This window comes from Abramis brama (assembly GCF_963993115.1).
Source record: "Abramis brama genome assembly, chromosome: 7".
In the NCBI taxonomy this organism is placed as follows: domain Eukaryota; kingdom Metazoa; phylum Chordata; class Actinopteri; order Cypriniformes; family Leuciscidae; genus Abramis; species Abramis brama.
Genome location: NC_139969.1, coordinates 27113241 through 27141206, shown reverse-complemented (window position 1 = coordinate 27141206; position 27966 = coordinate 27113241). Strand labels below are relative to the sequence as shown.

The 27966-nt window shown below is 37.4% G+C and overlaps 2 protein-coding genes across 2 annotated transcripts in view; both read left to right on the top strand.

Annotated features, from left to right (window-relative positions):
• The first annotated feature begins 920 nt into the window (after positions 1-920).
• On the top strand, positions 921-11683 carry mtf2 (metal response element binding transcription factor 2). Its single transcript, XM_084118785.1, has 15 exons — positions 921-1124; positions 1647-1848; positions 2540-2621; positions 3337-3429; positions 3527-3627; positions 5161-5309; positions 5463-5558; positions 5650-5718; positions 5926-6049; positions 7368-7435; positions 8012-8182; positions 8352-8454; positions 8549-8607; positions 8721-8819; positions 9718-11683. The coding sequence occupies exons 1-15, from the start codon at positions 1120-1122 to the stop codon at positions 10085-10087; spliced, it is 1791 nt and encodes a 596-aa protein (XP_083974911.1). The 5' UTR covers positions 921-1119; the 3' UTR covers positions 10088-11683.
• Positions 11684-12165: 482 nt separating this feature from the next.
• The window catches only part of ccdc18 (coiled-coil domain containing 18), a 33045-nt gene continuing 17244 nt past the window's right edge, over positions 12166-27966 (top strand). Inside the window, exons 1-17 of the mRNA XM_084121081.1 lie at positions 12166-12280; positions 12503-12624; positions 13360-13516; positions 13648-13797; positions 16439-16548; positions 16642-16770; positions 16926-17022; positions 17125-17246; positions 20026-20314; positions 21741-21828; positions 21960-22177; positions 24231-24341; positions 24437-24568; positions 24660-24785; positions 25734-25811; positions 27237-27353; positions 27468-27635. Of these exons, the coding sequence (XP_083977207.1) occupies positions 12524-12624; positions 13360-13516; positions 13648-13797; positions 16439-16548; positions 16642-16770; positions 16926-17022; positions 17125-17246; positions 20026-20314; positions 21741-21828; positions 21960-22177; positions 24231-24341; positions 24437-24568; positions 24660-24785; positions 25734-25811; positions 27237-27353; positions 27468-27635 (2193 nt within the window). The 5' untranslated portion in view covers positions 12166-12280; positions 12503-12523. The remainder of the gene's footprint in view (positions 12281-12502; positions 12625-13359; positions 13517-13647; positions 13798-16438; positions 16549-16641; positions 16771-16925; positions 17023-17124; positions 17247-20025; positions 20315-21740; positions 21829-21959; positions 22178-24230; positions 24342-24436; positions 24569-24659; positions 24786-25733; positions 25812-27236; positions 27354-27467; positions 27636-27966) is intronic.

Below are 27966 nucleotides of genomic sequence, written 5' to 3'. Positions count from 1 at the left end.
TTATAACATTCAAATTAAATATTGCCTCTAAGCCTATATTACAGCTAAAACAGAAACAAAAACGTTGGTAATTCTTACACTAAATAATATTCAAATAGCTGCTAGTTTTTCATAGTTATTAAAAAGGAAGTGTGAAGCTCCTGGACTTTAAGTTAGAAGTTGTTCAATATGAAAGAATCATTGACATGATGTTATTTTTTTGTTTATTTTAACATCCTTAAGTACATAAATGTTTGGGGAACCAATGTGGGCACAAGTAGTTTTAAATAATCTTTTATATTATTAAAGAAACTATTTTAAAATGCTTTTATTGGAAAACAACCAAACAGACGGGACGTCACCCAAATAAAACTTCTAAATATTCATACATTGTAAAAAAAATGCTGATTAATACGATCAACTTGGATTTTTAAGTCATTTCAACTTTTTTTGATGAGTTAAAGCAATGTAAAAACTTTTGTTGTCATAACTTATTGATCATATCATGTTTTACAGTGTAGCTCAAAATTAATGAAGTTATAGAAAAAAAAATTAAAATATAAAATAGACATAAAGATTTACTTGCACTGTGTGTGAGCAAATTATTTTAGTGCTTTTTAAGTCATAAAGTCTTGGTAAAAAATTTGGTATTTGTTTTTTTTTAAATGTATGAAACCAACAAAATTGTGGAACATGTGTTTTAAATTATACTTTTATAAGATGGCTTTTTATAATCGCGGACTGATTTGTCATTGACCAAAATACATATTTTGACTGTCTGTCGCTGTAAAGACAAAACAGGGACGCGGAAGTGTAATGGGCAAAGAAGCGCAGAGTTAAGTGACGGTGTGAGTGAGTGAGGTAAACATCCTCCCACTAACGCTTTTTCAAATTTTGTGAGGGAAAGTGAGTCCGTGCGGAGCGCGAGCGCGTCCCACAATGCACTCGCCGCTCAGCGGGAAACAAAAATGGCGAGAGCGAGCGAGCAAAACCAGCCGTTTACCGTAATGTAAAACACTTCATGCGTTTGAATCATCTCGCAAAAGCAGAATCAAAACTATTCAAAGCGGAGCTCCTGCTGCCCGTTTATGGTGTAGTTATTTGTGTTTGTGCGACATTGTAACCCGGGAAAGTGGCCGAATGAGGTAAGAGAGACCCAGACATCAGTCTGTTACAATAACGTTACAACAAGGGGGTGTGCGGGGGGCTTTCATCTCTCACTTTACCAGCAGGTTCAAATTACTGGCTTTAAACGTGCGTTTTCTGATGCCAGTGAAACAGTTTGTTCAGGGTTTTGAACGGGTGGCTTTTATTTGTTGGCACATTGTTTTAAATGAGAAATCCTGCTAGCTCTCTCCAGCTATGCTGCTAACAAAAGAGGCTTTTTTGCTTTCACTGTCATTCTGTATGGGCGCTTCACTGACCAGCCAATACAAAGTGCACTCAGTCCCGGAGAAGATCCCACGGCGATTTTTACACGTGAATGCCTCTGAAATGTGCTCGAGGATAGTCTGGTACTACATTTTCAGCCTTAACTGTTTATTTGACCAGGTGCAAAATGCTTTTTTTTGTGTGTGTGTGTGTGTGTGTGTGTGTGTGTGTTAGTGTAGGCAAAAATGTGGTTGAATCATATTTTTCATGAGCTGTTTTTTTTGCTCATTTGACAGAGACTCCGCAAATGCAGATAACCTGGCCGCCCATCAAAAGACACCTCCAAATCGCCAACACAAGTCACCGGTGCCCTTGTCACGATTTCCCCTGAAAGATGGGCTGAGCGACACGGTCAGGCTCGCCAACAAGTTTGAAGAAGGGCAGGACGTCCTGGCCCGATGGTCAGATGGCTTGTTTTACCTGGGAACTATCTCCAAGGTGTGTAAGGGATAAAATACATTCAGATAATTCATTATATCAAAATATATTTAACATAAATAAATGGAAGTCAGATACTGACTTGAGTAAATTGAATGAAAATAAATGAAAGTAGCAAAGCTATATAGGTAATCAGTTGTCCTGGGGCAACGGTTGTTTATACAGGTCAGGTTACTCATATATATATATACACACACACACACACACATATATATACATTGTACATTTGTACAATGTATATATATTTTAAATTGTACATTTTATATATATATATATATATGTACAATTTAAACTAAATGTAATAATAAATGTAAAATACATTTGTATATATGTTATCAACGTCTTTAAGTCAATGTTTCTTTTTTTTTTTTTTTTTTTTTTTTTGTCATTCGCAATACTTCATGGGATTGTAGTTTTTCCCTCATTAAAGTCAATAAATACACAGTTGTCTACTGACTTTTTTTTTTTTTTTTTTTACTTTTTTGTTGTTGCCTCAAATCAAAGTTTGTAGTCTTTTTTTTTTCTTTTTTAAAATCCTTATAAGAAAAGTGAATGGGAAAAATACTCCCTGAGCCAAGGCTGCTGAAAAAGTGGGCAGGCACTGTTTCCCTCAATAATCACAATATAATCACCAAAAAGCTTGCTTCTATCTCGAGTAATCAGAACTTCTTTTGATTAATGCTTTCCACAGATAGATAAACATAAGCATCGCTGCTTTGTGGTTTTTGAAGATCAGTCTAAATCCTGGGTTCTCTGGAAGGACATTCAGACAGGTAAATACAAACTGCTTTACATTCATTGTGTTTGAAGAATACTGATGCCCTGTTACCCATCTTTGTGTCTTGATGGCATCTCTGAGGCTGGGCTCAGTGAGAAGATCTCGTCATGAACATCCTGAGTTAGATTTATGAGCACACCATCCACTGACTGATTCTAGGCCTAACTTTCATTTCCACGTCATATTCATTCTCTCTTTCTGATCATTTCAATAGAAGAAGAGTCCGTTCTTCTATTATTCTGCTTCTTTCATGCTGTCTGACTTTGTGGTTTTGTTGTTTGCCGCTGTTTGGTTTCTCTTCCCCCATCTCTTTCATTCAGCCTGAGTAATTTCTTAATTTGTCCCTGACAGTTGACAGACCTCAGAGTCTAGTGTAAGTTCCACATCGAGCCAGGAGGCGAGAATAGGGAAGGTACCTATGGCATCTGTCGCTGTATCTCTTGGTAACAATTCAACAAAGGCATTCATGCATACGCATAAAAGAAACTTACTCATAGTTTTATCTTCAGTTCATATTTGTCTCAAGTGGCAGTTGCAGTGAAGTATTTGTTCACCATCATTGTCAACTATAGCACATCTTTCTTCCTTTTGTGAACTTTAGTGGTTTTCACATGTTCCATTAGAAGTTCAGAAATCTTTTGGAAATCCCCCTGATAAGATAGTCGTGTACAGCCGCACACTTGTTCATTTCTTTTTGTTTTTTCTTTTAGGGGACAGTGGAGGGGAAATGCTCTGCTCTATTTGTCAGAATGAAAGCTCCGAGCCCCCCAATGAAATAGTCATCTGTGACAAATGTGGACAAGGTAGACTGCCTCTATCCTTCTTGTAAATCGGAGTCACTTCTCTCAACCACATTAGGGATTGAGTTGGAGATTTCACTGCTGAACATCTCTTCCACAGGATACCATCAGCTGTGCCATGCTCCCATAATTGACCCCAGTGTCATTGCCTCTGATGACAAATGGCTCTGCAGACAGTGTGTGTTCGCCACAACAACAAAGGTTTGTTGATGCCACATTCAATCCTGTTTTAAGCAATATATTAACTGAATAATTATTAAAGGTGTCCAGCAGCCTATGACCCTATTCTTATCATTTACAGGGTTTTTAATGTGCATACAGGATGCTGCATTATTTAATCATGTCAAAAACTCCTCTTGACCCATTGTTTTTACATATTAAATGACCTGTAGGAGATCAAGTCTTTAATGCTCTTTCCTGATACTGTTGCAACAGAAGTGCACCATAACTTTCATTCTTCTATGAGGGTTGTGGATGTGGGAATATATAAAGACTCTGGTGGATGAATCGAGGGGGAAAAAATATTTATACATATACAGTACCGGTCAAAAGTTTGGAAACATTACTATTTTTTATGTTTTTGAAAGAAGTCTCTAATGCTCATCAAGCCTGCATTTATTTGATCAAAAATACATAAAAAACAGTAATATTGTGAAATAACATTACAATTTAAAAATAATGGTTTTCTATTTTAATATAGTTGAAAATATAATTTATTTCTGTGATGCAAAGCTGAATTTTCAGCATTATTACTCCAGTGTAATAGTGTCACATGATCTTTGAGAAATTATTCTGCAAATATGATGTAAATAAGAGATTTGTGAGAGTTTTGGCACGAGTCCAGAACTCAGTCACTGATAAACTCTCGCCGTTTGATTGAAGCGCTCCAGTGATTGTAAAGTTTCTCTATATAATTTAATCACAGTTTAAATAACAGATTATTTTGTTATCCTACTAAGAGAAACAATATGAAGTTGACCGTTTAGCCACTGGTTTGATTTACTGAAACCTTGAACATTTGACAAACATGTGACTGTACATGAATCATAACATATCAGAAATCACTGGTCACAGATCAGGCATTAGAATTAACATGTCACATTACTGTCGAGTCCATATTGGTCCACAAAGGTCTGTTTGCAAAGCCAGTGCCGAAATTGCGACTGATGTACCAAAGAATCCACAGTGAAATGTAAAGAATGCAAATATATAATGCTCAACTGAGACATTCACATTGTTGAAAATAATCACATTCCTAGCATTAGGATCCTTTGGAAGGTAATTTCTGAAGGTTATTTTTAGTTCAGTGATCCTGTATCACTCGTCTTTCACCTATCTATAGGCACATTCCATGACGAGTTGTTCTCTGGGCTTGGTTACAATATAAGCTGTTTTTGGACTAACAAGGAAGTTTTGGGTTCTGTCAAAAGCTGAAGGAAAATAGTTTTTTTTAGTTCATGGCCCCTTTAATTCATCCTTGCTGAATAAACATATTCATTTCTTTCTTAAAAAAATCTTACTGACCCCAAACATTTGAACGGTAGTATAAAATACAGTCAGCGCCTTAGAAATCCCAGGACACTCTTCATGTTTTTTTCCTGGTATGACTAGAAGGGATATGTAAACCCTGTCTCCAGAATTCTGACTCCACCTAAGAATTGAGTGACTCCATATGCAGGCTAGAGGCATGTTTGTCTGACATAAATTGTTGTGGTTGTATCTCTGAAATCATAGAGAGGCGGTGCGCTTAAGAAGGGGCCAAATGCTAAAGCCCTACAGGAAATGAAGCAGTCTCTGCCATACGCCCTTGAAGATTTAGTGTGGGACCAGGGCCACAAGACCAACATCCAGCAGTGCTACTGCTACTGTGGAGGTCCTGGCGAGTGAGTACACACAGACACCATTACTGAAAAACACCTTTGTGTGATATAGTTCTTCTTAAGATAATCCCCATCATAAGTTGCAGAAGATTGTAGATACACAATAACGACTTCAGGAAGTAGAATCGTAATGATACTTATGTTCTCCCCCCTCAGTTGGTATCTGAAGATGTTGCAGTGTAATAAGTGTAAACAGTGGTTTCATGAAGCCTGCATCCAGTGTTTTCAGAAGCCAATGCTCTTTGGAGACAGGTGAAGTACTGCTCTTGAATCATCCGAATGAAGTGAAACCCAATGATTGATGTCTTGTCATGTTTAATAAAACTTCTGTCTTTTTTCTCAGGTTCTATCTATTTATTTGTTCCGTTTGTAATAGTGGACCAGAGTACCTCAAACGCCTGCCTCTGAGATGGTGAGTTTTGGACTTTTCACACTTGGTTCAATTGCTGCAGTGTGAAAGTGTCTTTTAAACCATGTAGTATAGATCTTTAATATAGGCCATATCAGTAATCAGCCATAACATAAAAATAATTGACCAAACATTTATCTAAATGTTTTGTTTTAAGTAGTTTCACCGAGGATTTTTGTGTTCCATCATGTGTGTTGTGTTCATTCACAGGGAAGACGTTGCACACCTGAGTCTCTATAACCTGAGTGTAATTCATAAAAAGAAATACTTTGACTCAGAACTCGAACTGATGACTTACATCAATGAAAACTGGGATCGGCTTCAGCTTGGCGAGGTATCAGTCTGTTTTGTGTGGTTTGTAATTGCACTAGTGTTCAACTAGGGGTGTGCCGGTTTCAGAATTGGTGATGACGGTTATGCCGTGAGTCAAATGTGACGGTTTGTAACATAACCGTCGGCGGGGGCGGCGTTGCGACGTTCGTCTGTTATAGGACAACTTAGTTTGAATAAACAAGCAGACACTGATTAGCTACTTGATCGCCTAAATAAAAAAAATAAAATTAATATTTGTGTAATGTTCAATGTTGTTATCGATAGAGATACGCAGATGGGGTATTATTTCATCCGTAACTGCATCACAAAACTCATCATCCGCACCAACGTTTTTTGACCAAATTTAAAAGCCGCACCTGCCCGCCATCCGCTGATTGTTTTACGGTCTATGGACGATGCAGCAAAGATATTTAATGCTAATGTATGAGGCATAGGCCTACGCTGAGTTTCATTCATTTACGATGAGATGCGCTCTAGTTCACAATGCAATGCAAGTGAACGCGGCGCACCGGCACCTTCATGTCACTGTTATTATATTGTCTGTTATATTTGCTTTTTATTTATTAAATACATGCATTTGGTTGATGAAACATTTATTAAAATTAAGATACAATTTGTACAAAACGAAATTCGCTTTAAAGAAAGGCTTTATACAAAGCAAAAAAAAAAAAAAAAGTGGTAAAAATCATGTCTGATGATTTACAAAACAAAACTTCATTAAGTGGTAAAAACGATGTCTCCCGATATATTGCGCATCTTATGATTCTATCTTTTATTACAATTGTTTTTGAGCTAAAATGTAATACACATCATATAGGCTATATACACACTGTATATGTTTCTTTTATCAAACATGTTTGAGGCCAGTCAAGGGGCAATTAAACTGCACGATCAGTTATCGGTAATGATGTTTATTATTGCAAATGTTTATTGCTAATGTTTATTATTGCAAATGTTTTTAATTTGTTTAATAAATCTCATAATGATGGCGCATCACTATATCATAGCTTTTATTTCTATCTCAAATGATTGGCGGTCGGTCAGGGGGTACTTGGCAAAGAATCAAATACAGTTGGAAACGACGTAGACCATTAATAACACAGACTGTTAACAATTGTTTTTAATTAGTATTTAAACATTCTCTATGATAAAAAATGTTTGTAAAAAATATTTTAATAACACGGTTTTGGCGGTTATAGAGTTCTAATGACGGTGTTCAACTATAACCGTCGGTCTCATGGTTATATACTAACCGTCACACCCCTATGTTCAACTAGTATTAATGTCGCTCTATTTCATTTTTGGCTTTGTACCTCCAGCTTGCAGATACCCCAAGAGCAGAACGATATGAATGCATTCTGGAAGCACTTAACAGCAACCTCAACATGTGAGTTTATCTATTTGCCCATCACGGGCATTCTGTCTTGAAGAGCTTGAATGAATTTATCTGGCCCTTTTAGCTTTAAGACTGTCAGTCCAAATCCAATTTTTGTGCATTTCCGATTGGAATCTGATCATATTTTGCAAGCGTTCTCTGATTTTTACAAATCTGTTTCAAGCTACATCTATATGTGGTTTGAAATCCTATTCAAATCGCATTTCCATAAATCCGTTTCAGCATGACCGCTCTGATCGGATTTCACATAGCTTTTCTGCTTATGTCACTTTCTCACGCCACGTAAACGCGTCAGACCTCGTTGCAGAAACAAAGTTGGGTTTTTTTCTGTCAATGTGCAGGTCTTGCAGAAAATGTATAATATAGTGGAGACATCTCTTTGGTCCGGTGTCTTCAATCATTGCCATGGAAACCAACACAGATATTTTGAAATACGAAAGAGAGCCACGGGACACAAAAATCATATTTGAACAGTTGCGATACACAGTGTTGACCGTCAATCATGTAGACCAGATTCCAGATTTGTATTGACAGTGTGAACATAGTCTATGACCTGTTGGGTTCTAGGTTCATGTCAGGGAAAGAGATAAAGAAGAAGAAGCACCTGTTTGGATTACGAATTCGCTTCCCACCGGCCCCCCAGAGCTCCGAGCTCCTGTCAGACCGAGAGCCGGAAAAAGCTTCCCATGAGATCAAAATCAAAGGCAGAAAAGCCTCAAAACCCCCTCTTTTATCCAGGTTAGTCATCAATTGTTTCTTCCTTAATATTCTAAATATTCTAAGTAAATTTATCATTTTAAATATTTTAAGTAAATTTAATATTTTATATAATTTAAGTAAATTTAAATTATATTTCATTATTATTTGCATTTATTATGAAAATTAAATATTACATTTAATTTTTTAGCATTGTCACTAATGGAGCAGTGAAGAAAGGAAAGAGGAAGCATCACACACACTCTTTAGAGATGTTGGCGAAATTGAGAAGATCAAGTGAACTATTGGCTCAGGTAAAAAAAAAATTACATACGTTGCTGGCTTTATTTAATGACTATTCCAAAAAGTTTAAAGTAACATTTTGTTTTTAACCTTTTTTCTATGAAGAATAATGGGAAGTTTCCAACTCTAGACAATAGCTCAATAGACCTGATGGCCTCAAAAAGGTGAAACAGAGATCAACACAAAATGAATCTTGTAGTTTTTGAAATGAGGCCAAATTACATTTATTAAATTACAAAAATATTTTTCCCTACCTTTTTTTTTTGTGTGCCAAAAGTGAGAAATCTTTGCCTTCATCAAGTACCTCAGATGTTGAATCCGTTGGTGCCGCCAGCACAAGTGAAACTACCTCAACCAGCCTCTCAAGGCAGTCCAGGTGATTTCATTTTCATTTTAAGGATTTCATTTTTCAATTTGTGACATTATGTTCGTGACAATTATTCTCCCATCAGTACTGTGAATATGTACAAAAAATATATACACTACCATTCAAAAGTTTGGGGTCAGTACAATTTTTCTTTTCTTTTTTGGGAAAAGATTTTAACTTTTTTTCCCCCATAAAAGGATGCATTAAATTGACCAACAATGACAGTCTAAAAATATTTCTATTCTAAATGAATGCTGTTTTTCAAACTTTCTATTCATTAAAGAATCCTGGAAAAAATATCTCAGTTTCCACAAAAATATTAAGTAGCAACACTGGTAATAATAATAAATGTTTCTGCATCAAATCAGCATATTAGAAGGATTTCTGAAGGATCATGTGACACATGAAGAGTAATGATGCTGACAATTCAGGAAGAAATTCTATTTTAAAATATATTAAAATAGGAAACAATGGAATATCTTAAAATTGAAATATAATATTTCACAATATTACTGACACTGATACTTTATTGTATTTTTGATCAAATAAATGCAGTGAGGGTGAGAATTCTTTCAAAATCATTAAAGAAAATTTTACCAACCTCAAACTTTTTAACTGTAGTGTATATTAAATTATTTAATTGTTTAATAATTCATAAATTATAATTTTCTGTACATTTGCTCATTTATGCTTTTTTTTTTTTTATATAGTCTTTATAATAGTAATTTAATGTAGTGTTTTTGTGGGATTGCAATGCATGTAATGTATAATAAAATATTAAATGAACATTTTAAGTTATTTTACGGGTGGCATCTTCAGGTCTCAACGTAAATGACCTCTAACATTGATGATAAACTTCATACTTAATTGTTCAGAAGTGTGATGCATATACCCTGTTCATCTCCAGTTTGGGCAGTCCGAGCGGACCACGCACTGGATGCTTATGGCCCACCTTCACACAGCCCCCAATAAAGAGGCGACGGGGACGTCCGCGACGAGCACTGCAGCCCCCAAATCCAGAGATTTCTCCTCCCTGCAACCCAGAGCCGCAACCCGAGCCCAGCCCCCTCCCCTCCTGCCTCTACAGCGGCATGGACATCATGCAGGGCCTGGACCCCGACACCCAGCTCACCCACCTCAAGAGCTCCATCAGCACTTACTTCGGAGCCGCGGGTCGCCTGGCCTGTGGGGAGAAGTACCGTGTGCTCGCTCGCCGCGTCACTGACGACGGAAAAGTACAGTACTTGGTGGAATGGGAGGGCGTCACTGCCTCCTGAGCTTCATACGGGTGTATTTCTGGTGAAAGTACGGTCCGCTTTGGCCCTAGTAATGTACTATATTTTGTGACAAGTAAGGAGGGAAGTGAATGTACATGGATGACTGAGGTAATTGAGGGGCCTCAGGACTACCATAGAGATGAAGAGATGGGACTTTGTAGAGTTTTGTGTGTGACTTGTCTCTGTGGAAATTTAAACGGACTGCCTTCACATGGACTGGATTCAAACATTGAAGGTGGCTGTAGTTTCAGGTTAAAGACATAATCAGTTCACTACTATGTGAAAATAACCAGAGTCCTCGCTTTTTGTCTCTGATGTGCAGGTGCCTTAAGGGGTTGAGAAACAGATACGATATATGCTGCTGGAGACTGAGGACTTTTTTTCTACTTATTCAGTTAAATATTTTCTCATAGCCCACATTGCCAAGAGGAGAGAGCGCTATTGTCAGTAGGGCACTTTTATTTTACATTTCAATTGATTGCACATAAGCTCTCATTCTGTACATCCAGTATTGTCTCGTCTCAGTTTAAACAGCCTAGCTTGTGATTTTCGTTATGAAATGAGATTATGATGTTAAAAAAACCCAATGTAAAATGGTTAATTCTTTTAATGCCACAAAACAAAAATTAAATATATGATTAGCATTAATATTTACATCAGATCTTGGTATTTTCTGGGACGTTCCACAAATTCCTAGGTGGCTAATAGAAAGATTTTTGCTTGTAATTTGTCTCCTGAGGGCCTCCTTTTTTTTATCCTTTTTTAAATTTTTTTAATATGTTTATCTTTAAAGCATATGACAGAGAGCTGTAGCGTTGAGAGGTCTTCGTATATCCCCCCTTTAAAACAAAAACTTTTCAGCTGTTGATATCTGCCATGGGAATTTAAGTTCTAAAGTAAGAGGGATTTTTTTTTAGCTTAAGTATCAGTTTAGTTTAATTTCCTCATTTTAAATCCGATGTCTAATTTTCATTTTTGTGGGGCAGGGATAGTTATTTGTACTTTTTGTTATACTATGCAATGAATTAAACAGATCTGTGTATTTTTTTATATTTTATTTGCAGCTTCAGCTTCTCATTACAATCAGAAATCGGCAGCAATAGTTTTGTTACAATTGACTCAGGCTTTTTGTGGTGCTATTTATTGCTTTCAAACGGTGTACACTAACAAATTGTCCATTTGCGAGAGCACTCAGGATACTTTACAGCTTCGCTGTAAGATTTGATAGGACATCCAAATGAGATTTTCAATTCTCAGCTTTGTATTTTCATACATTTCTAAAATCCTTGAGTTTTTTTAAATTTAGGTGGAAAACTTATTTTCTTTTCTTTTTTGGACTGAGAATGCCCTGTTCTCCATAATATTATCTTACACTTTGCAGAGGGTGGAAGTAGTGTTGGTATCAGGCAAGCTTTGGACTTAAACATTAATACCTCCTTATTTCGAGAGAACAAATTCCTATGAATATTAAGCTCTTGTTATGTTACATGTATGAAGCATTATTCAGTTGGTGTACCAGTGTTAGAAAAGCTTGCTTTGTATTTTACTGGCTTTGAGCAGGCTCCTTTAGCCAAAGAATAAAGATCTCAAACCCTATTGGTGTAACTGGACTTTTATTTTTATGTTTTAGACATTTTACACCCAGCAGGGGGAAAAATAATCACTATTTTGACACAAATTTATACAGACTTATTAAATAATTTAATAAGTATGTCTGAGGAGCTAATTTATTTGAACATTTATTTACTACATGTATATTGACACTACCAAGATTTTTTTTTAATTCTAAACATGCAATTAACATCTTATGGCCCAGCTAATTTATTTACCATAACGGTGAATTGAGATTTGTTTATATTAAAACAACCAGAGATTTTACCTAAAAATCTTTTGACAAACTTTAACCCTAACAAATAAACAGCAAAAAAAGCTGTTGTTAACCAACATACAGTCCAATGTAAATAATAACAGTACGAAAACCGAGCAACAGAACAACTTTACCGCTGTAAAATTCGCGCTAACATTCGCGGCCATACCACGTGAGCATTACGTCACTACGGTGAAGACGGTTTTTCGTCTCAGCCAATCAACGGACGCGCCTTGTGTTTAGATGTCGCTACAGTGAATGCTAAGCTAAATCTACTGGAAAGTAAGGTGTTTCTTCTGCACAAAACTGCTGTTTTGAAAATGCTGGTAAGCAGTTGTTCACTAGTATAGAAATACTTTGTCAATTAGTCCGCCTAAAAGTAGTGGAGAGCAGAAATGGATAATAGAGTGACCGTCTGCTCCTTGACAACCTGTTGAATACATGAAATGAAGTCAAATCATTTGAGTTTAAAGCAACAACAAATGTGCGTGCGCAGCGTTGTTTTCAGTTGAGTCCATTTAAACATGGATAATAACATTTATTTACAGTGTTCTTCATAACAATCACCAATGTTCAAAGACAACAAGGGGTTGGTAGAGGATGTTTTCTCCTTAAGGAATCAGCTGCGACTGACTGAGAAAAACCTACAGTCAGTGGGGGAACAACTGAGGTGAGGCTTTTTTCTATTGAGAGTTGTTGTTGAAATGGATTGTGCGTTTTACATGATGATAGATCTTTCAGATATGATTAAAAAGGCATATATGATTCTGAGATTCTCTTTGCCATGTTGCCTGTGTGTTTGTGTGAACAATTTCAATTTACAAACTCAAGTAAGTTACTGAACAGTAACTTAAACTTGCATATGAATACATAAATGATATACATATTAAATATATACAACATACAATTAAATTTCCAGTAATATATCTTTCATTTGTGTGCTTTACTCAGACTCATATGCTTCAAGTAGTAAGAAGAATTAAGAGTATTAAAGAAATAATAATAGCATAATCATTGTAATACAAAACAACTGTAATACAAAACAAGCTTTTTTTGTTTTTGAAGAGAAATAATAGCATGTATTGTTTCTTAAAAGGAAAGAGACTTAGAGACAAGGATAAATCATAATCAATCTCTTAACAAATTGTTTAAAGTTCATTATATAATTTGTTAAGAGATTGATTATAAATTATCCATAGATAAAAATTTTTATGGGTGATAAATAATTTGTACATTTTTTTTAATTTGCTATGTTGCCTTGGCCCATGTAATTTAAAATGTTGTTTGTATTGATACCTTTTTGTAAATATTTACATATTTTAATATTAATAATGTTTTTGTTACAGCACTACTGCTAAGTATTATTGCACTTGTTGTTGTATTGTTAGCATTTCACTCATTTCAGTCGATCAGGAAATGACATCGTTGGTGAGGATAATAACAGGAGTTTCGTGGATGGATTCCCAGGTCGTCTTACATTAGAAGACCTTCAGAAGCCTGATCCAGTATATTTACACCCAGAGCAGAGGGCATGTGCACGTATATCTACCTGTGACTGCTGGGTAAGACACAAGATGCAGCAGATAAATGAATATTGTCACCTTTTATATGTTTGTTCTTAAAATAGACCCGAAAACCTACAGATTTCAAAGGTTTTTTTTCTTATTTGACGTGTTTTTGTGTTTATCTGTAGTCAGACAGAGAAATGGAGATGGAGACGTCTGTTCTCAGGAGGAAGCTCAACACCATCAGGCAGGAGAACACTTCTCTGGTCATGGAGAACAGGCAGCTCATCGGTGACATTGAAGCTGCTCAGCTTGAGTTAGCCAGCTCAAGGTCCAAGGTAATGCTCTTCACATAGCGATTGGTTATTATAGTGTTTGTGGTACTGTGTTGAGTTTAAGTGGAGTTATATAAGAGGTACACTACGGTTCAAAAGTTTGGGGTCGGTAAGATTTTTTGAAAAATGTTTTTGAAAAGTCTCTTTTGCTCACCAAGGCTGCATTTATTGGATTAAAAATACTGTAAAAACAGTAATTTTGTGAAATATTATTGCAATTTCAAATAACTGTTTCCTATTTTAATATATTGTCAAATGTAATTTATTGCTGTGATGGCAGAGCTGAATTTTTTGCATCATTACTCATGTCTTGTAAGTAATTGATTCTTCAGAAATCATTCTAATATGCTGATTTTGTGCTCAAGAAAATACTATGTTTGGAAAAGAAATGTTTGGAAAAGAAATTCTACGGAGCTCCTAAAGAGACATAAAGAAAAAATATGAGATGGGAGGAAAAAAATTTTTTTCAATGCTTTTGTGTTCTCCCGCAATTATATAGTTGGGTATTGTATATAATAGTTGGTCATTGTATATAATTTGCGGGCATCAGGGAGTATTGAAATCACTTTTGAATGCACGATCATGCGTACTCTGTGTATAGGGAGCAGTGACCACACATTTTACAAGATAAGATATTTGTCAATGTTAGGATCTGTTGCACACCAAATCTTCCGACATCGTCCTGTCAGTCATCTCTCCTTACTCTCTTCACATGATAAATGAAAATCTGATTTGTAATGTACATTACAAATCAGGGGCTCCGTAGAATGTGTTATTCATTTTTCAGTGCTTTTCCGAATTCAGATTTAGGCTTCGGGCACATCACTAATTAAAAATCTTCAGGATTCTTTGATGAATAGAAAGTTCAAAAGAACAGGATTTCTAATTTAAATCTTTTGTGTCCTTGCTGAATAAAAGTATTAATTTCTTACTGATCCCAAATTTTTTACAGTCGACATAATTTATTTACAGTAAATTATAGGTGTTTACTAAATCAAGCATCACTATTACTATTGCTCATACTTGGGTTAAGAAACTTTAAGTACAAATGATTGTAGTAATCCATACAATTTGTGGACTATATTTCAAAAGTCTTCTGAAGCCATTTGATAATTTTTTGTTGAAAACTGATTGAAACTTGAAAATCTAGAGCAGGGCTGTCCAAACTCGGTCCTGGAGGGCCACTGTCCTGCTGAGTTTACGTTCCTCAACACACCTTCCTGGGTTGCGTTTCCCAGAAGCATTGTGAGCTAAGTTTATCGTAGAGAACATTGGTGCCAATGGTTCTGCAATCTACTTCGGCTTACAATGCTTTTGGTTTCTAGTATGCCCAGTAAGATCTTCATTAGCTGGTTCAGGTAGGTATGTTTACTTGGGGTTGGAGCTAAAATCTGCAGGACAGTGGCCCTCCAGGAGCAGGATTGGAGACCCCTGATCTAGACATCCATTTATCCACCTAAGCCAGGGCTGGGTAATTTGTCCCTTGAGATCCACTTTTCTTTAGAACTTAGATCCAACATTGATCAAACTCACCTTCCTGTAGCTTTCTAGTAATCTTGAAGATAATAGGCATGTTTGACTTGACGCAGTGCTGCGCAGAGTGATCGGTGTGTGACATAAAAGAACCTTGAGAGCGATTAGAGAGTAGATTGCTCTGTATGCTTTCCAGTCGCTCTCAACTTACTTTGATGTCATACATTGATCAGTCTGTGCTGCACCACTTCAAGTTATGGTGTGTTTGATTAGGTTTGGAGCCAAACTTTGCAGGAAAGTGGACCTCGGGGTCAGGGTCAGAGTTGTCCAGCATGACCTAAGCAGTCCTTGGCATGTGCTTATGAGAAGCAGTGATGTCTTATTCATTAAAGAAATTTTTTTGTTGTTGGATTTTTCAATGAACCATTGAACCATTTTAAAAAATGGGTCTGAATGGTTTGTTAATGATTCACTGATTCAGTCACAGTGGTTAACCTTAAAGGAATAGTTCACCCAAAATTGAAAATTCTTTCATTAATTACTCACCCTCATGTCGTTCCAACCCCGTAAGACTTTCGTTCATCTTTGGAACACAAATGAAGATATTTTTGATAAAATCTGAGAGTTTTCTGTTCCTCCATTGACAGTTACGCAACCACCACTACCACTACGCAACTGGTTCCAATGAGAACAAATCTTCTGCATCAACCAATGAGGTTCATTCTTGTGGTATGCAGCACATTTGAGCTTCCGCAAGAACCAATGAGGTTCATTCTCGTGTTACACAGCACGTTTCAGCTTCAGCAAGAACTAATGAGGTTCATTCTTGTGTTATGCAGCACTTTTGAGCTTCAGCAAGAACCAATAAGGTTTGTTCTCGCGCGTCAAGCAGGTTCAGTTGAGCTTCTGTTTATGTTCACTGATTAATGTTTATATTATTTAGAAAATTTGTACTAAACTGCTCAATTCTATGGATTAGTTTTACAATCTCTTTATGAAGTTTTTGAAACACCTTAATGTCAACATGAAATGAAAATTGAACATTTTTATCCATTGGTGTCATAACTCGATCTTCCGGTGAAACGACTGATCTCTCTCTGGTTTCTCTCTGGTCTCTTCAAGTATTGTTCGCAGCCGATGTTTATTTTATTAACTGACGTTTGTTGTATAGATCCGTATGTTGGGATCCACTGTGGGAGCCAGGACCTCCAGTGTGTCTTTCATGAAGGAGCAGATTCTGGGTCTAGAAGCAGAACTGGACACCCAAACCAAAGCTTTAGAGTAGGTGCATCTATTCTACCACTTACATCTTCTTAAAAAAATCTGATGCTTTTTCTGTCAGATTTCTGGAGCAGCATATTCTTGTTTCTTCAGGGCTGCAGAGCAGAAATTGGAAGAAAGCAAACAGACAGTGATGCAGAGTAGCAGGCTGGCGGAGAAGCTCAGAGATGAGCTGAGAGTTGTTAAAGCCGAGTTAGCTGAAAGAACACGTCTGGGGAAACGGTATGAGATTAGTTATGCTAATGAAAACTTCACAGACTAATTCATCTTGGGAGCAGTAATCTCTTTAAGCTGGAATTACTTCACATGTACAAGAAGTCTTTTTGTGATTCTTGAAACACCGCAGCTTAAAATTCTTTGAAAATTCTCTTTCAAAGTGCGGAGCAGCAGAGAAACCAAGCGCTCCGAAATGCAGAGAAGCTCACGGTCACCTTCAAAGAATACAAAGATGATGTTTCTGAAAAACTCAGGACGGTAATCTGACTAAAACTGATTCATATAAATCATTCTGTGTTCAGAGATATCACTTCCTTTTCTGTTCCATGCATGTGACATGCATGTTCTGTATTGTTGAAGGTGTTGGAGAGTGAGGGCCAGCTGAAGGTCAGTCTGATGGAGTGTGACAGAGAGAGAGAGGAGCTGGAGAGGAAGTGTGCTGAGCTGGAGAGAGAGAAGGAGGGTCTACGTCACAACATCTGGTAATTTCTGTGTTGTTGTGGACTATGAAGATCATTCATATGATGGTTAATTTAATGCCAATATAATACACACTACAGTTGAAAAGTTTGAGATCGGTAAGATTTTTAAAATGTTTTTGAAAGAAAATGTTTAATATAGTGAGAACCATGATACATTTTTTGATGACATAAATTGGAAATCCTTTGTAACATTATAAATGTTTTTGCTGTTACTTTTGATCAATTTAATGAACCCTTGCTGAATAAAACTATACATTTCTTTAAAAAAATAAAAAAATACTTACTGACCCCAGACTTCCAAACAGTAGTGTGTTCTGTTGAGGTAATTGACTACATGGACACAACTTTTTTAGATCAATATTTCAGTATTTTAATAAGTAAATCAATATTTAAGGTCAAAATGTATATAGATGTACATATATTATATTTTTGTCTTGTTTTCCAGTATAAATATCTTTAATATATACAGTCAGGTCCATAAATATTGGGACATCGACACAATTCTAATCTTTTTGGCTCTATACACCACCACAATGGATTTGAAATGAAATGAACAAGATGTGCTTTAACTGCAGACTTTCAGCTTTAATTTGAGGGTATTTACATCCAAATCAGATGAACGGTGTAGGAATTACAACAGTTTGTATATGTGCCTCCCACTTTTTAAGGGACCAAAAGTAATGGGACAGATTAACAATCATAAATCAAACTTTCACTTTTTAATACTTGGTTGCAAATCCTTTGCAGTCAATTACAGCCTGAAGTCTGGAACGCATAGACATCACCAGACGCTGGGTTTCATCCCTGGTTATGCTCTGTCAGGCCTCTACTGCAACTGTCTTCAGTTCCTGCTTGTTCTTGGGGCATTTTCCCTTCAGTTTTGTCTTCAGCAAGTGAAATGCATGCTCAATCGGATTCAGGTCAGGTGATTGACTTGGCCATTGCATAACATTCCACTTCTTTCCCTTAAAAAACTCTTTGGTTGCTTTCGCAGTATGCTTCAGGTCATTGTCCATCTGCAATGTGAAGCGCCGTCCAATGAGTTCTGAAGCATTTGGCTGAATATGAGCAGATAATATTGCCCGAAACACGTCAGAATTCATCCTGCTGCTTTTGTCAGCAGTCACATCATCAATAAATACAAGAAAACCAGTTCCATTGGCAGCCATACATGCTCACGCCATGACACTACCACCACCATGCTTCACTGATGAGGTGGTATGCTTTAGATCATGAGCAGTTCCTTTCCTTCTCCATACTCTTCTCTTCCCATCACTCTGGTACAAGTTGATCTTTGTCTCATCTGTCCATAGGATGTTGTTCCAGAACTGTGAAGGCTTTTTTAGATGTTGTTTGGCAAACTCTAATCTGGCCTTCCTGTTTTTGAGGCTCACCAATGGTTTTCATCTTGTGGTGAACCCTCTGTATTCACTCTGGTGAAGTCTTCTCTTGATTGTTGACTTTGACACACATACACCTACCTCCTGGAGAATGTTCTTGATCTGGCCAAATGTTATGAAAAAAGCATTTTGTGACCAAATGCTTCAAAACTCATTGGACGGCGCTTCACATTGCAGATGGACAATGACCCGAAGCATACTGCGAAAGCAACCAAAGAGTTTTTTAAGGGAAAGAAGTGGAATGTTATGCAATGGCCAAGTCAATCACCTGACCTGAATCCGATTTAGCATGCATTTCACTTGCTGAAGACAAAACTGAAGGGAAAATGCCCCAAGAACAAGCAGGAACTGAAGACAGTTGCAGTAGAGGCCTGGCAGAGCATCACCAGGGATGAAACCCAGCGTCTGGTGATGTCTATGCGTTCCAGACTTCAGGCTGTAATTGACTGCAAAGGATTTGCAACCAAGTATTAAAAAGTGAAAGTTTGATTTATGATTGTTAATCTGTCCCATTACTTTTGGTCCCTTAAAAAGTGGGAGGCACATATACAAACTGTTGTAATTCATTTCATACAGTCATTTCATTTCAAATCCATTGTGGTGGTGTATAGAGCCAAAAAGATTAGAATTGTGTCGATGTCCCAATATTTATGGACCTGACTGTATGTTTACAATTTACATGTTAAAACAAAGAATATTAAGATTTCATTTTCCCAAAGAACATATGTTGAATGTTTTTGTACCCAATTGAATTTTTCCCACAATTTTGTTGCATTTATGCTTAAAGGGATGGTTCGGAGTAAAATCAACCTAGGGTCCTTTGCACCATGACCTCGAGCATACTTATGCATCGCTTTCTGCCAGGACTTTTACGTGGCTTTTCCCAAATCACGGAAGTGACCTCGACCTCTGGGTTAGCGGTAGCATAAGCCGTAAGACAAGTGTTATTTAAATAAACTCCTGATGTACTTACAAAACTTTCCAATGCCTCATTTTACTACTGTATAAGTTTGGTACCATTCTGGGCATTATTAGTGGGGTAATTTACGTGATACATCATAGGATCCATTCGCACCTGCACTAAGCCATCTGGCTGATTTCTCTAAATAAGCTCTAACTTTAATAATGTTCAACCAAGGGAAAAAAGGCTTCTGGGGGGTGTTTGGCTCGAGGTCATCGAACCATCCCAAACAAAATTCACAAAACAATTTTTTTTCTATTAATGTAACAATCAGTAGATTTCGCAACGATACACATATCATCTAATATGTTCATCAGCCAAAAGAGCCGATCACTTGACGAGTTATCAGCTTCTAGCCTGATTGGAAAAGGTAAATTGCTCATGTTAGTTGTAACTGGTGTTTCTGTTCTCTGATCAGTGAGCTGAAGGAGGTTCACGGCCGCTCTGAGTCTCTCTCCGCTGAGCGTTTACAGCTGCAGTCTCAGGTTCAGCAGTTCTCAGATCAGCTGAAACAGCTGCAGAGGGAGCTGGCTGAGAAGGAGGTGCAGCTGCAGGAGGTGGCGGGGCTGAAGAGAGAGAACGAGGACCTGCGGCTCCTCACGGCCTGTCAAGAGCAGAGGGTGGCTCAGGCCCACAGAGAGAGAGAACAGGACAGAGCCGAGCTGGCCAGCCTAGAGAACGTACTGGACTTATTACATCTGAGAGAGGTGCTGGAATGCACACACATACACACACACACACACATGTTGTGTTTTCATGTTTTATGGGGACTTTCCATAGACATACTGATTTTTATACTGTACAGACTGTATATTCTATCCACTTACACTAAACCTTAGGGACCGTTAACACGACACCGTTTTCAACTAAAAACGGAAGTCTTTTTATGTGTTTTGGCTGTTCTTTTACATGACAATGGCATTTTGGTGGCTTGAAAACGCAAACTTTTGGAAACGGGTTTCAAAGTGCAAGTCTTTGAAAACGAAACCCTTATCATCTCCGTGTAAACTACAAAACTGTGAATCTGTGACGTCATGCGCATGCGTAGGCTATTACGTGTTTAGTCTATTGGCTTTTTTTCGAATGAAAGGATACAGATATTAACAGTAAGAAATGAGGGGAGGAATACGGACATCATCACGTGGTTATATAAGAATAAGAAAGTCAACACAATATAACATTTTGTCATCATGAAAAATTAAAGGTTCCTTACAACAGGCTCAAGGATGATGAATGTTTTTGAATCCTTTGTGTTCAAACTTCAAAGGTTTTACATTTTCTTAAAGGAAGTAAAATGGGACTTTATGTCAGAGGAGAACATTCTAAAATTGGGGTTACAGTGAATGTTTCTGGCTTTGTGAAGATGAAAATTACCCAGAAGACAAAGTAATAATAAAGTATTATAAAGATTAACATCCTTAGAATGAAAATCGGACACAAAAATATATAAATTATGTAAATTGTGTCTTTAGGCATGTGCGTTCAGCTCGAGTGCACTGTAGTAAAAGAATGTTTATTTCTCCGCGGGTGCGTAGTCTATCTTTACAAAGTGACATTGCCAACTACTTGTCTGGCAGGCATAATATAGCATTATTAGTTGTTTTCCTGGATCCGTGTGAACTGGGATCATTTTGATAACGTTGTCATCTGTACAAAGAAAAAACATTTCCGTTTTTAGCACATCATTGTCGTGTAAACTAGTATGATTTATAAGCTGTTTTCCTCATAGGGACCAAAAATGTCCCGACAAGGTTTTCGATATTGCCATCTTTGTGGGGACATTTTGTCCCCATAAGTAGGATTTACCAGGCTACACACACAACCGCAAAGACCTTCTAAATAAAATGAATTACCTTTACAATTTAATGTCATTGTGCACATTTAAAGGGATAGCTCCCCTAAAAATTAAAATCTTGTCATTTACTCACTCTTATAATGTTGTTCCAAACCTCTATGATTTTCTGTCTTCTGTGGTACACAAAAGAAGATAATGAACAAAAGAATAGTTCATGCATTGAAAGTCATTATGGTCTAAAACATCATTGGACCCCACTGACTTTAATTTTATGGACAGAAACAGTTAAAACAATTCTTCAAAATATCTTCTTGGCTGTGGAATGACTTGTGTTTCAGAATCGGGAAGGTGCACTGTGTGTGAACCCTTGTTTGCTGTCCGCACTGTCTTACACAAGCACCACTGAATCTCTCAAACACAAACCTGGTGAGCATCTAACTCAGAACAGGATACTGCTGCCTTCCTGAGACTTATCCTTCACTCATCCATGCTTCTTTTGTATTTTGTAGTATTTTCCTGGACAAACTGTTGCTTTAACCTCTCCCCTGTTCATGTAGGTGAGGGCTATCAGAAGCTGTTGGTGGTGCTTCAGACGGTTGAGAGGGAAAAGACCCGGCAGGCCAGTGCTGCTCAGGGGCTACAGGAGAGACTGACTAGAGCCCAGGAGGAGATCTCCTCCCTCCAGACCTCTATCACAGAGAGATCCTCTCACTACCAGCAGCTCCACAATCAGCTCCTGGACAAGGCTACTCAGGCCACCTCCTTAGAGAAAGAGGTAAGCAACACATCAATTGAATTCTGCCGGGTACCATGAAAAACATAATTATACTGCATTGTCTTTGCTGGCTGCACACATAAAAAAAGTAAACTTTTAATAAATCACTGAAAAGAGTATCATAAACTCCTGAGTTTGGATTATTTTAATGAGTCATCCAGTCATTCAAAATGCAACTTTTAATGACTTCTGCAGTCTCAAATGTATTCAATCCCTTCATTGCAAGCATCTTTAGTACTTAGTAGAACACTCTTTTGTTGTTATGACCTGCTGCAAATGAGATGTATGACCAGACACCAGCTTCTGGCAGTGTTTCTGAGGAATCTTAGCCCATTCCTCATGAGCGATGGCCTCCAGTTCAGTAATATTCTTGGGTTTGTGTGTTGCAACCGCCTTCTTCAAATCCCACCAGAGATTTTCTATGGGGTACAAACCAGGTGACTGTGATGCCACCGTAGAATCTTCCAGGAATTCTTCTGAAACCAAGCCTTGGTGGAATTTGAGGTATGCTTGGGATCATTGTCCTGGTTGAAGGTCCAAGCTTCAGCTTCCTCACTGATGGCATGATGTTTTCTCCTAGGATTTCCTGATACATTAATAAATCCATCATGCCTTTCACACACTGCAGGTTTCCAATGCTAGATTCAAAACAGCAGCAGAGCATCACCGTGGTCCGACTGACCTGAGAAACGTTTTATTTGCGAATATTTCAGCAGTTATTATGTGTGTACCATTTTTCTGTCAACTGAACAGCGATACCAATCATTTTTGAATTAATAATTCTTTAAGTTCGATAATTCTTTCATGACGGTCTGAAACTATTCGTTTGGACCGCTCTGTCACTGAATAATCTGAAGCGTTTTTTCGGTCAGTACAATAACAACAATTAGCGCTGTTTTCAGTTGTTTCACTAGTTGTTTCAGCACGGCCCAGCACAGAGTTGCGTTTACTCCCGGTCCCGGACACTATTATTAAATAGCGTTGCAGCAACCAGTGGGAAGCGCTTCAATTCAACAGACACCTCTCTGTTACAAACAACAAATCACTTGATGATTTGACTTGTATTAAATCGGATGAAACAGCCTCAACATTCCCAACAAGACTGATGAAGTAAACAGCAGAAACACTGTGCCATGAACGAAATTAGAAGACTTTAAATCACCACCCTTACAAACATTTACCATGAATGTTCTGTAGTAATTTATCATGGTTTGGGCAGAAATGTGGAATATTTATATTGAATAATGTTATAGTCAACTATATTGCATTAGATTTATTAGATGGGTAGAGGAATATATAATTCATTTTTGTTATGAAATTATGTCAGTTTCTTTGTGAAGGTGTGTATAGTTTTTAACCTGTGTTTAGGCTTTTTTTTTATATACAGTGGGAGTGAGTAGCCTGTGGTTATCAAGTCTCACTGTCAGAATATTTTCATTTAAGCATGTTACGTCCCCTGAAGTTATTAAGGGGTATAGGGAATAACATTAACTGTCGGAGTTTGACTTCGGACTGATGTCAATGCATTCTAACTTGCAGTCAAACATGACACTCAACAAACCTAGCCAGTTCAGATATTTCATGTGTTCTAGCTCAAGCACACCTGATGCAACTAATGAAGCCCTTGATTAGTTGCATTAGGTGTGCTTGACAACACCTTTTTTTGCAGATTTGTGCTGATGTGAGGGATTCTATTCAAGGGGTTGAATAATTTTTAAACTGCAGAAGTCATTAAAAGTTGCATTTTCAGTTACATTTGGGGAAACCACTTGAAACATTTGTTGTGTTGAGCTGTTTGAATTACTTTTGTTTGATTTGTTCATTGCAAACAGCTGAAAGTCTTTAATTTTTGCAATGGGGGTTGAATAATTTCGATTGCAACTATATATAAATAAAATATAAATAATATTAAAGTATAAAACAATTTTCGATCAAATAAATGCAGCCTTGGTGAGCATAACAAACTTCTTTCAGAAAGGTTGCAGATTGTTTTAAATATGCTAGAAGTATGGTAACTTATTCAAACTGACTGATCAAAAGTTGTGTTTATTAGCTAAAAAAGAAGAGTTCGCGTATAACTGTCCTGGAGAAACAGCTGCAGGAGAAGAGTGCTGCTTATTCACAGACTGTAATGAAGACCGGCCAGCTTGAACAAGACCTTATGGTAACATATACACACATGCAATATCACACATAAAACAAACAGTGATTTTTTTTAAGATATAATCTATCCTGTTCTCTGTACCTGTGTTAAATTAGGAAACGGCCAGCAGTATTCAGCACTACCAGTCAGTCTTGAACAAGAAACAGAGGGAATATCAGCAGACTGTAGAGAAAATCAAGAATGCACATTCACACAAATGCAGAGAACTGGAGGATCGAATAGAGGTGGTACGTGTGCAATTCTTGCGTTTATTAATTATTTTGCACTTCTGTGTGTGTAAATCCTGTGATTGTAATAAGATGTGTGTGTGTTTTTCAGCTGCAGTTGTCTCTGGCTCAGAAACAGACTGAACTTGAGGAGCTAGAACAAAATTTTCACTCAGAGAAACAGGAGTCACAGCAGAGAGCCAGTCTTCTGCAGAGCATTATAGATCAGCTCACTGAGGTCAGAACTCACCCTTCATGCCAACTCATCCCGCTGGTACTGAGGGCTTCAAAAGCTTTTTTTTTTTAATTATTTTTTTACATGGATTATTTTTTACTATTTCTTGGTCAATAATCAGTCATTTTGTGATATTGATCATCATGTGACTGTTTGTATAGAAAGTCAGATGTTTTTGCTTCCAGTATAGCACAATATGTTCTTTGGCTCATTCTCAGATCATGCTGGATAACATGATCATCATGTTTTACACGTCACATTAATTTGTAATGAAAAAATATATATATTAAAGAGGCCATATGATTCTTTTAAATGATTTTCTTTTCCTTTAATGTATCTGTTTGTGCATGTATGCAATCTACAAAGTTACAAAGCTCATTGTCTCCCACAAATGGAGAACACTGATCCAGACCCGCGCCTCGATCAAACGCCAGATATCACTTCCACAAACGTCTACGTCACAATATTAAGTATTAGCATAATGCCAATCAAAGAAAGAAGTGATGGTTCAGTGAATTATAGCGTTGTTGTGATTATGGCAAGGGGTGTTTCATTTCTGACACATGCTTGAGGTGTTAAGCCAATCACAACGCACTAGGTCATCTGGCCAATCAGAGCACTCTGGGCTTTTCAGAAGGCGGGGCTTTGTAGACACCGCAACTCAATAAGAGCATTTCAGACAGACTGGAAATAGAGGTGCTGCAATAATGAACAGCATCCAAAATATAATGGGGGGGTATTTTTTTTTATTAACCTATGTTAACCTATTCTACTAGACCCAATAGATAAAATAATGACCTTTTCAAATAGCATCATGTTATATACTATGATTCATATGGCCTTTTTAAATGTAAAAGAGACAAAATATAAGCAATTTTCTTTTCCTCAGACTTTTGGACACATCTGAATCACTTTATCAATGATGCGAGTATCTTTTTGTTCCCTGAACAGGATTTTGAAGCAAAATCTAAATGCAGTGAAGAGACGCTCAGAAATGTCGAAGAGGAAGCTGCTGACTCTGCTTCAAAAGTGAGACTGACTCACTATTTTATTGTCTGCTCAGCACTATGATGAACAGAACAGGTTGTTTGTTGTTACATTGCTTTGTCTAAAGCAGGGGTTCTCAAAGTTTTAGACTCAAAGGCCCCCATTGTCCAGCATGATATTCAGAGATATTTCCTTTAGTATTTCTATTGTAATTATGACAAAGCTACTTGTTTTCTAAATGTATTATTAACTGAAGTGTTAAAATATTACATTTATTTTATTTTATTTATGTAATTAAATAATTTTAAGCCCTGTGGCTGCTTTGAATGTTGGTTGAGAACCACTGGTGTAAAGAAATTCATACACCATGATGACAAATTTCAGTAATACTTTACAATAAGGTTCCATTAGTTAACATTAGTTTACAACATTAGTTGACATTACAATTGAAAATACTTCTAAAGCATTTATTAACCTTAATTAATATTAATATCAATGTTTACTAATAATTAAAATTAAAAATTGGATCTGTTAATATTATTTAATGGACCTGAGTCAACAATTAAACTAACAGTGAACAGTAATATTTGTATTAACCAACGTTAAAGCAGATTAACAAGATTAATAAATACTGTAACAAATGTATTGCTCATTATGGGACTTTATTATAATTATTATTATAATTATAATAATAATAATAATAATAATTTGTTACATTTATTTTGCGCTTTTCTGGGTACTCAAAGCGCTTTACATAGAACGGGGAAATCTCCTCAACCACCACCAATGTGCAGCAGCACCTGGATGATGCGACGGCAGCCATAGTGTGCCAGAACGCCCACCACACACCAGCTAATTGGTGGAGAGGTGACAGTGAAGAAGCCAATCAATATATGGGGATGATTAGGAGGCTATGATGAACAGAGGCCAATGGGCCAACTCTTTCAAAGGACATCCTGGGATTTTTAATGACCACAGAGAGTCAGGACCTCGGTTTAACGTCTCATCTGAAGGACGGTGCTCTTTTGACAATATAGTTTCCCCGTCACTAGACTGTGGCGTTAGGACCCACACAGACCACAGGGTGAGCGCCCCCTGCTGGCCTCACTAACACCTCTTCCAGCAGCAAACTAGTTTTCCCAGGAGGTCTCCCATCCAGGTACTAATCAGGCTCAACCCTGCTTAGTGGGCAACCAGTCTTGGGCTACAGGGTGATATGGCTGCTGGCTGTGACTTAATGACCTTATTGTAAAGTGTTATCAAAGTTTCTTGTGTGAAGTAATCATTCTGTCTTCAATGAAAGCAAAACGCTGCCACTATGTGGCAGCCGACAAGTACATACTTAATGTTTAACATGCAGATGTTAAGGAGGATTTTATAGAACAAAAACTAATTAAAATGAGATTTGTTGCTTTATTGTGTCAGACTTGGTTAGGACACTGGTCATTTCTGTCTTGATCTTTCCAGGTGAGGAGCCTGCAGACAGAACTGTCCTCCTGTAAAGAGGTGCTGAGTCAGTACCTCCAGCAGATGGAGGAGGTGAAAAAACATCAGGAGAAACAGCTGGAGCTGAAGAGCAGTGAGGTCAGTCCTTGGAGCTGGACACTTCCTCTTCCTGTCCTCCTGGGGATCCTTATTTGAATGACATTAAGTGACACTTGTTGGTTAATGTATGACTTAATGATGTATGTTTATCAGCTCTCACAGCTGCAGGAAGAGCTGAGGAGGAAATGTGTGGCTTATCAGAGCTCCAGTGAGGAGAACCTGCAGCTGCAGCACTCCATGCAGAACCAGCACACCATGCTGCAGGAGAGCACGTCACGCATCGCACAGCTGGAGGAGAGCCAGAGTCAGCTGCAGAGCCAGGTACTCACACCAGGGTTCCCATGGCCGTGGAAAACCCGGAAATATCTGGGAATTTTTTATGTGGTTTGAGCGCAGTTTTTTTCCGATGCTTTGATGTAGATCTGATTGAAACAAGAAGTCTGGATAGGACATATCTAAGAGCTTGTCGCTTTTAAAAGAATAGCAAACAGCATTTTGTTTACATCACAGCCCAGCGAAGAATTTGACAGCTTGTCAAGTCAGTGCAATCTCAGTAGTAAATATTTGTAAAATATATATTTCAAAACTATATTTTTAAATATAATATTTATGATGCTCTCCTGTGAAATATTGAATCAGCTACACATTGCTC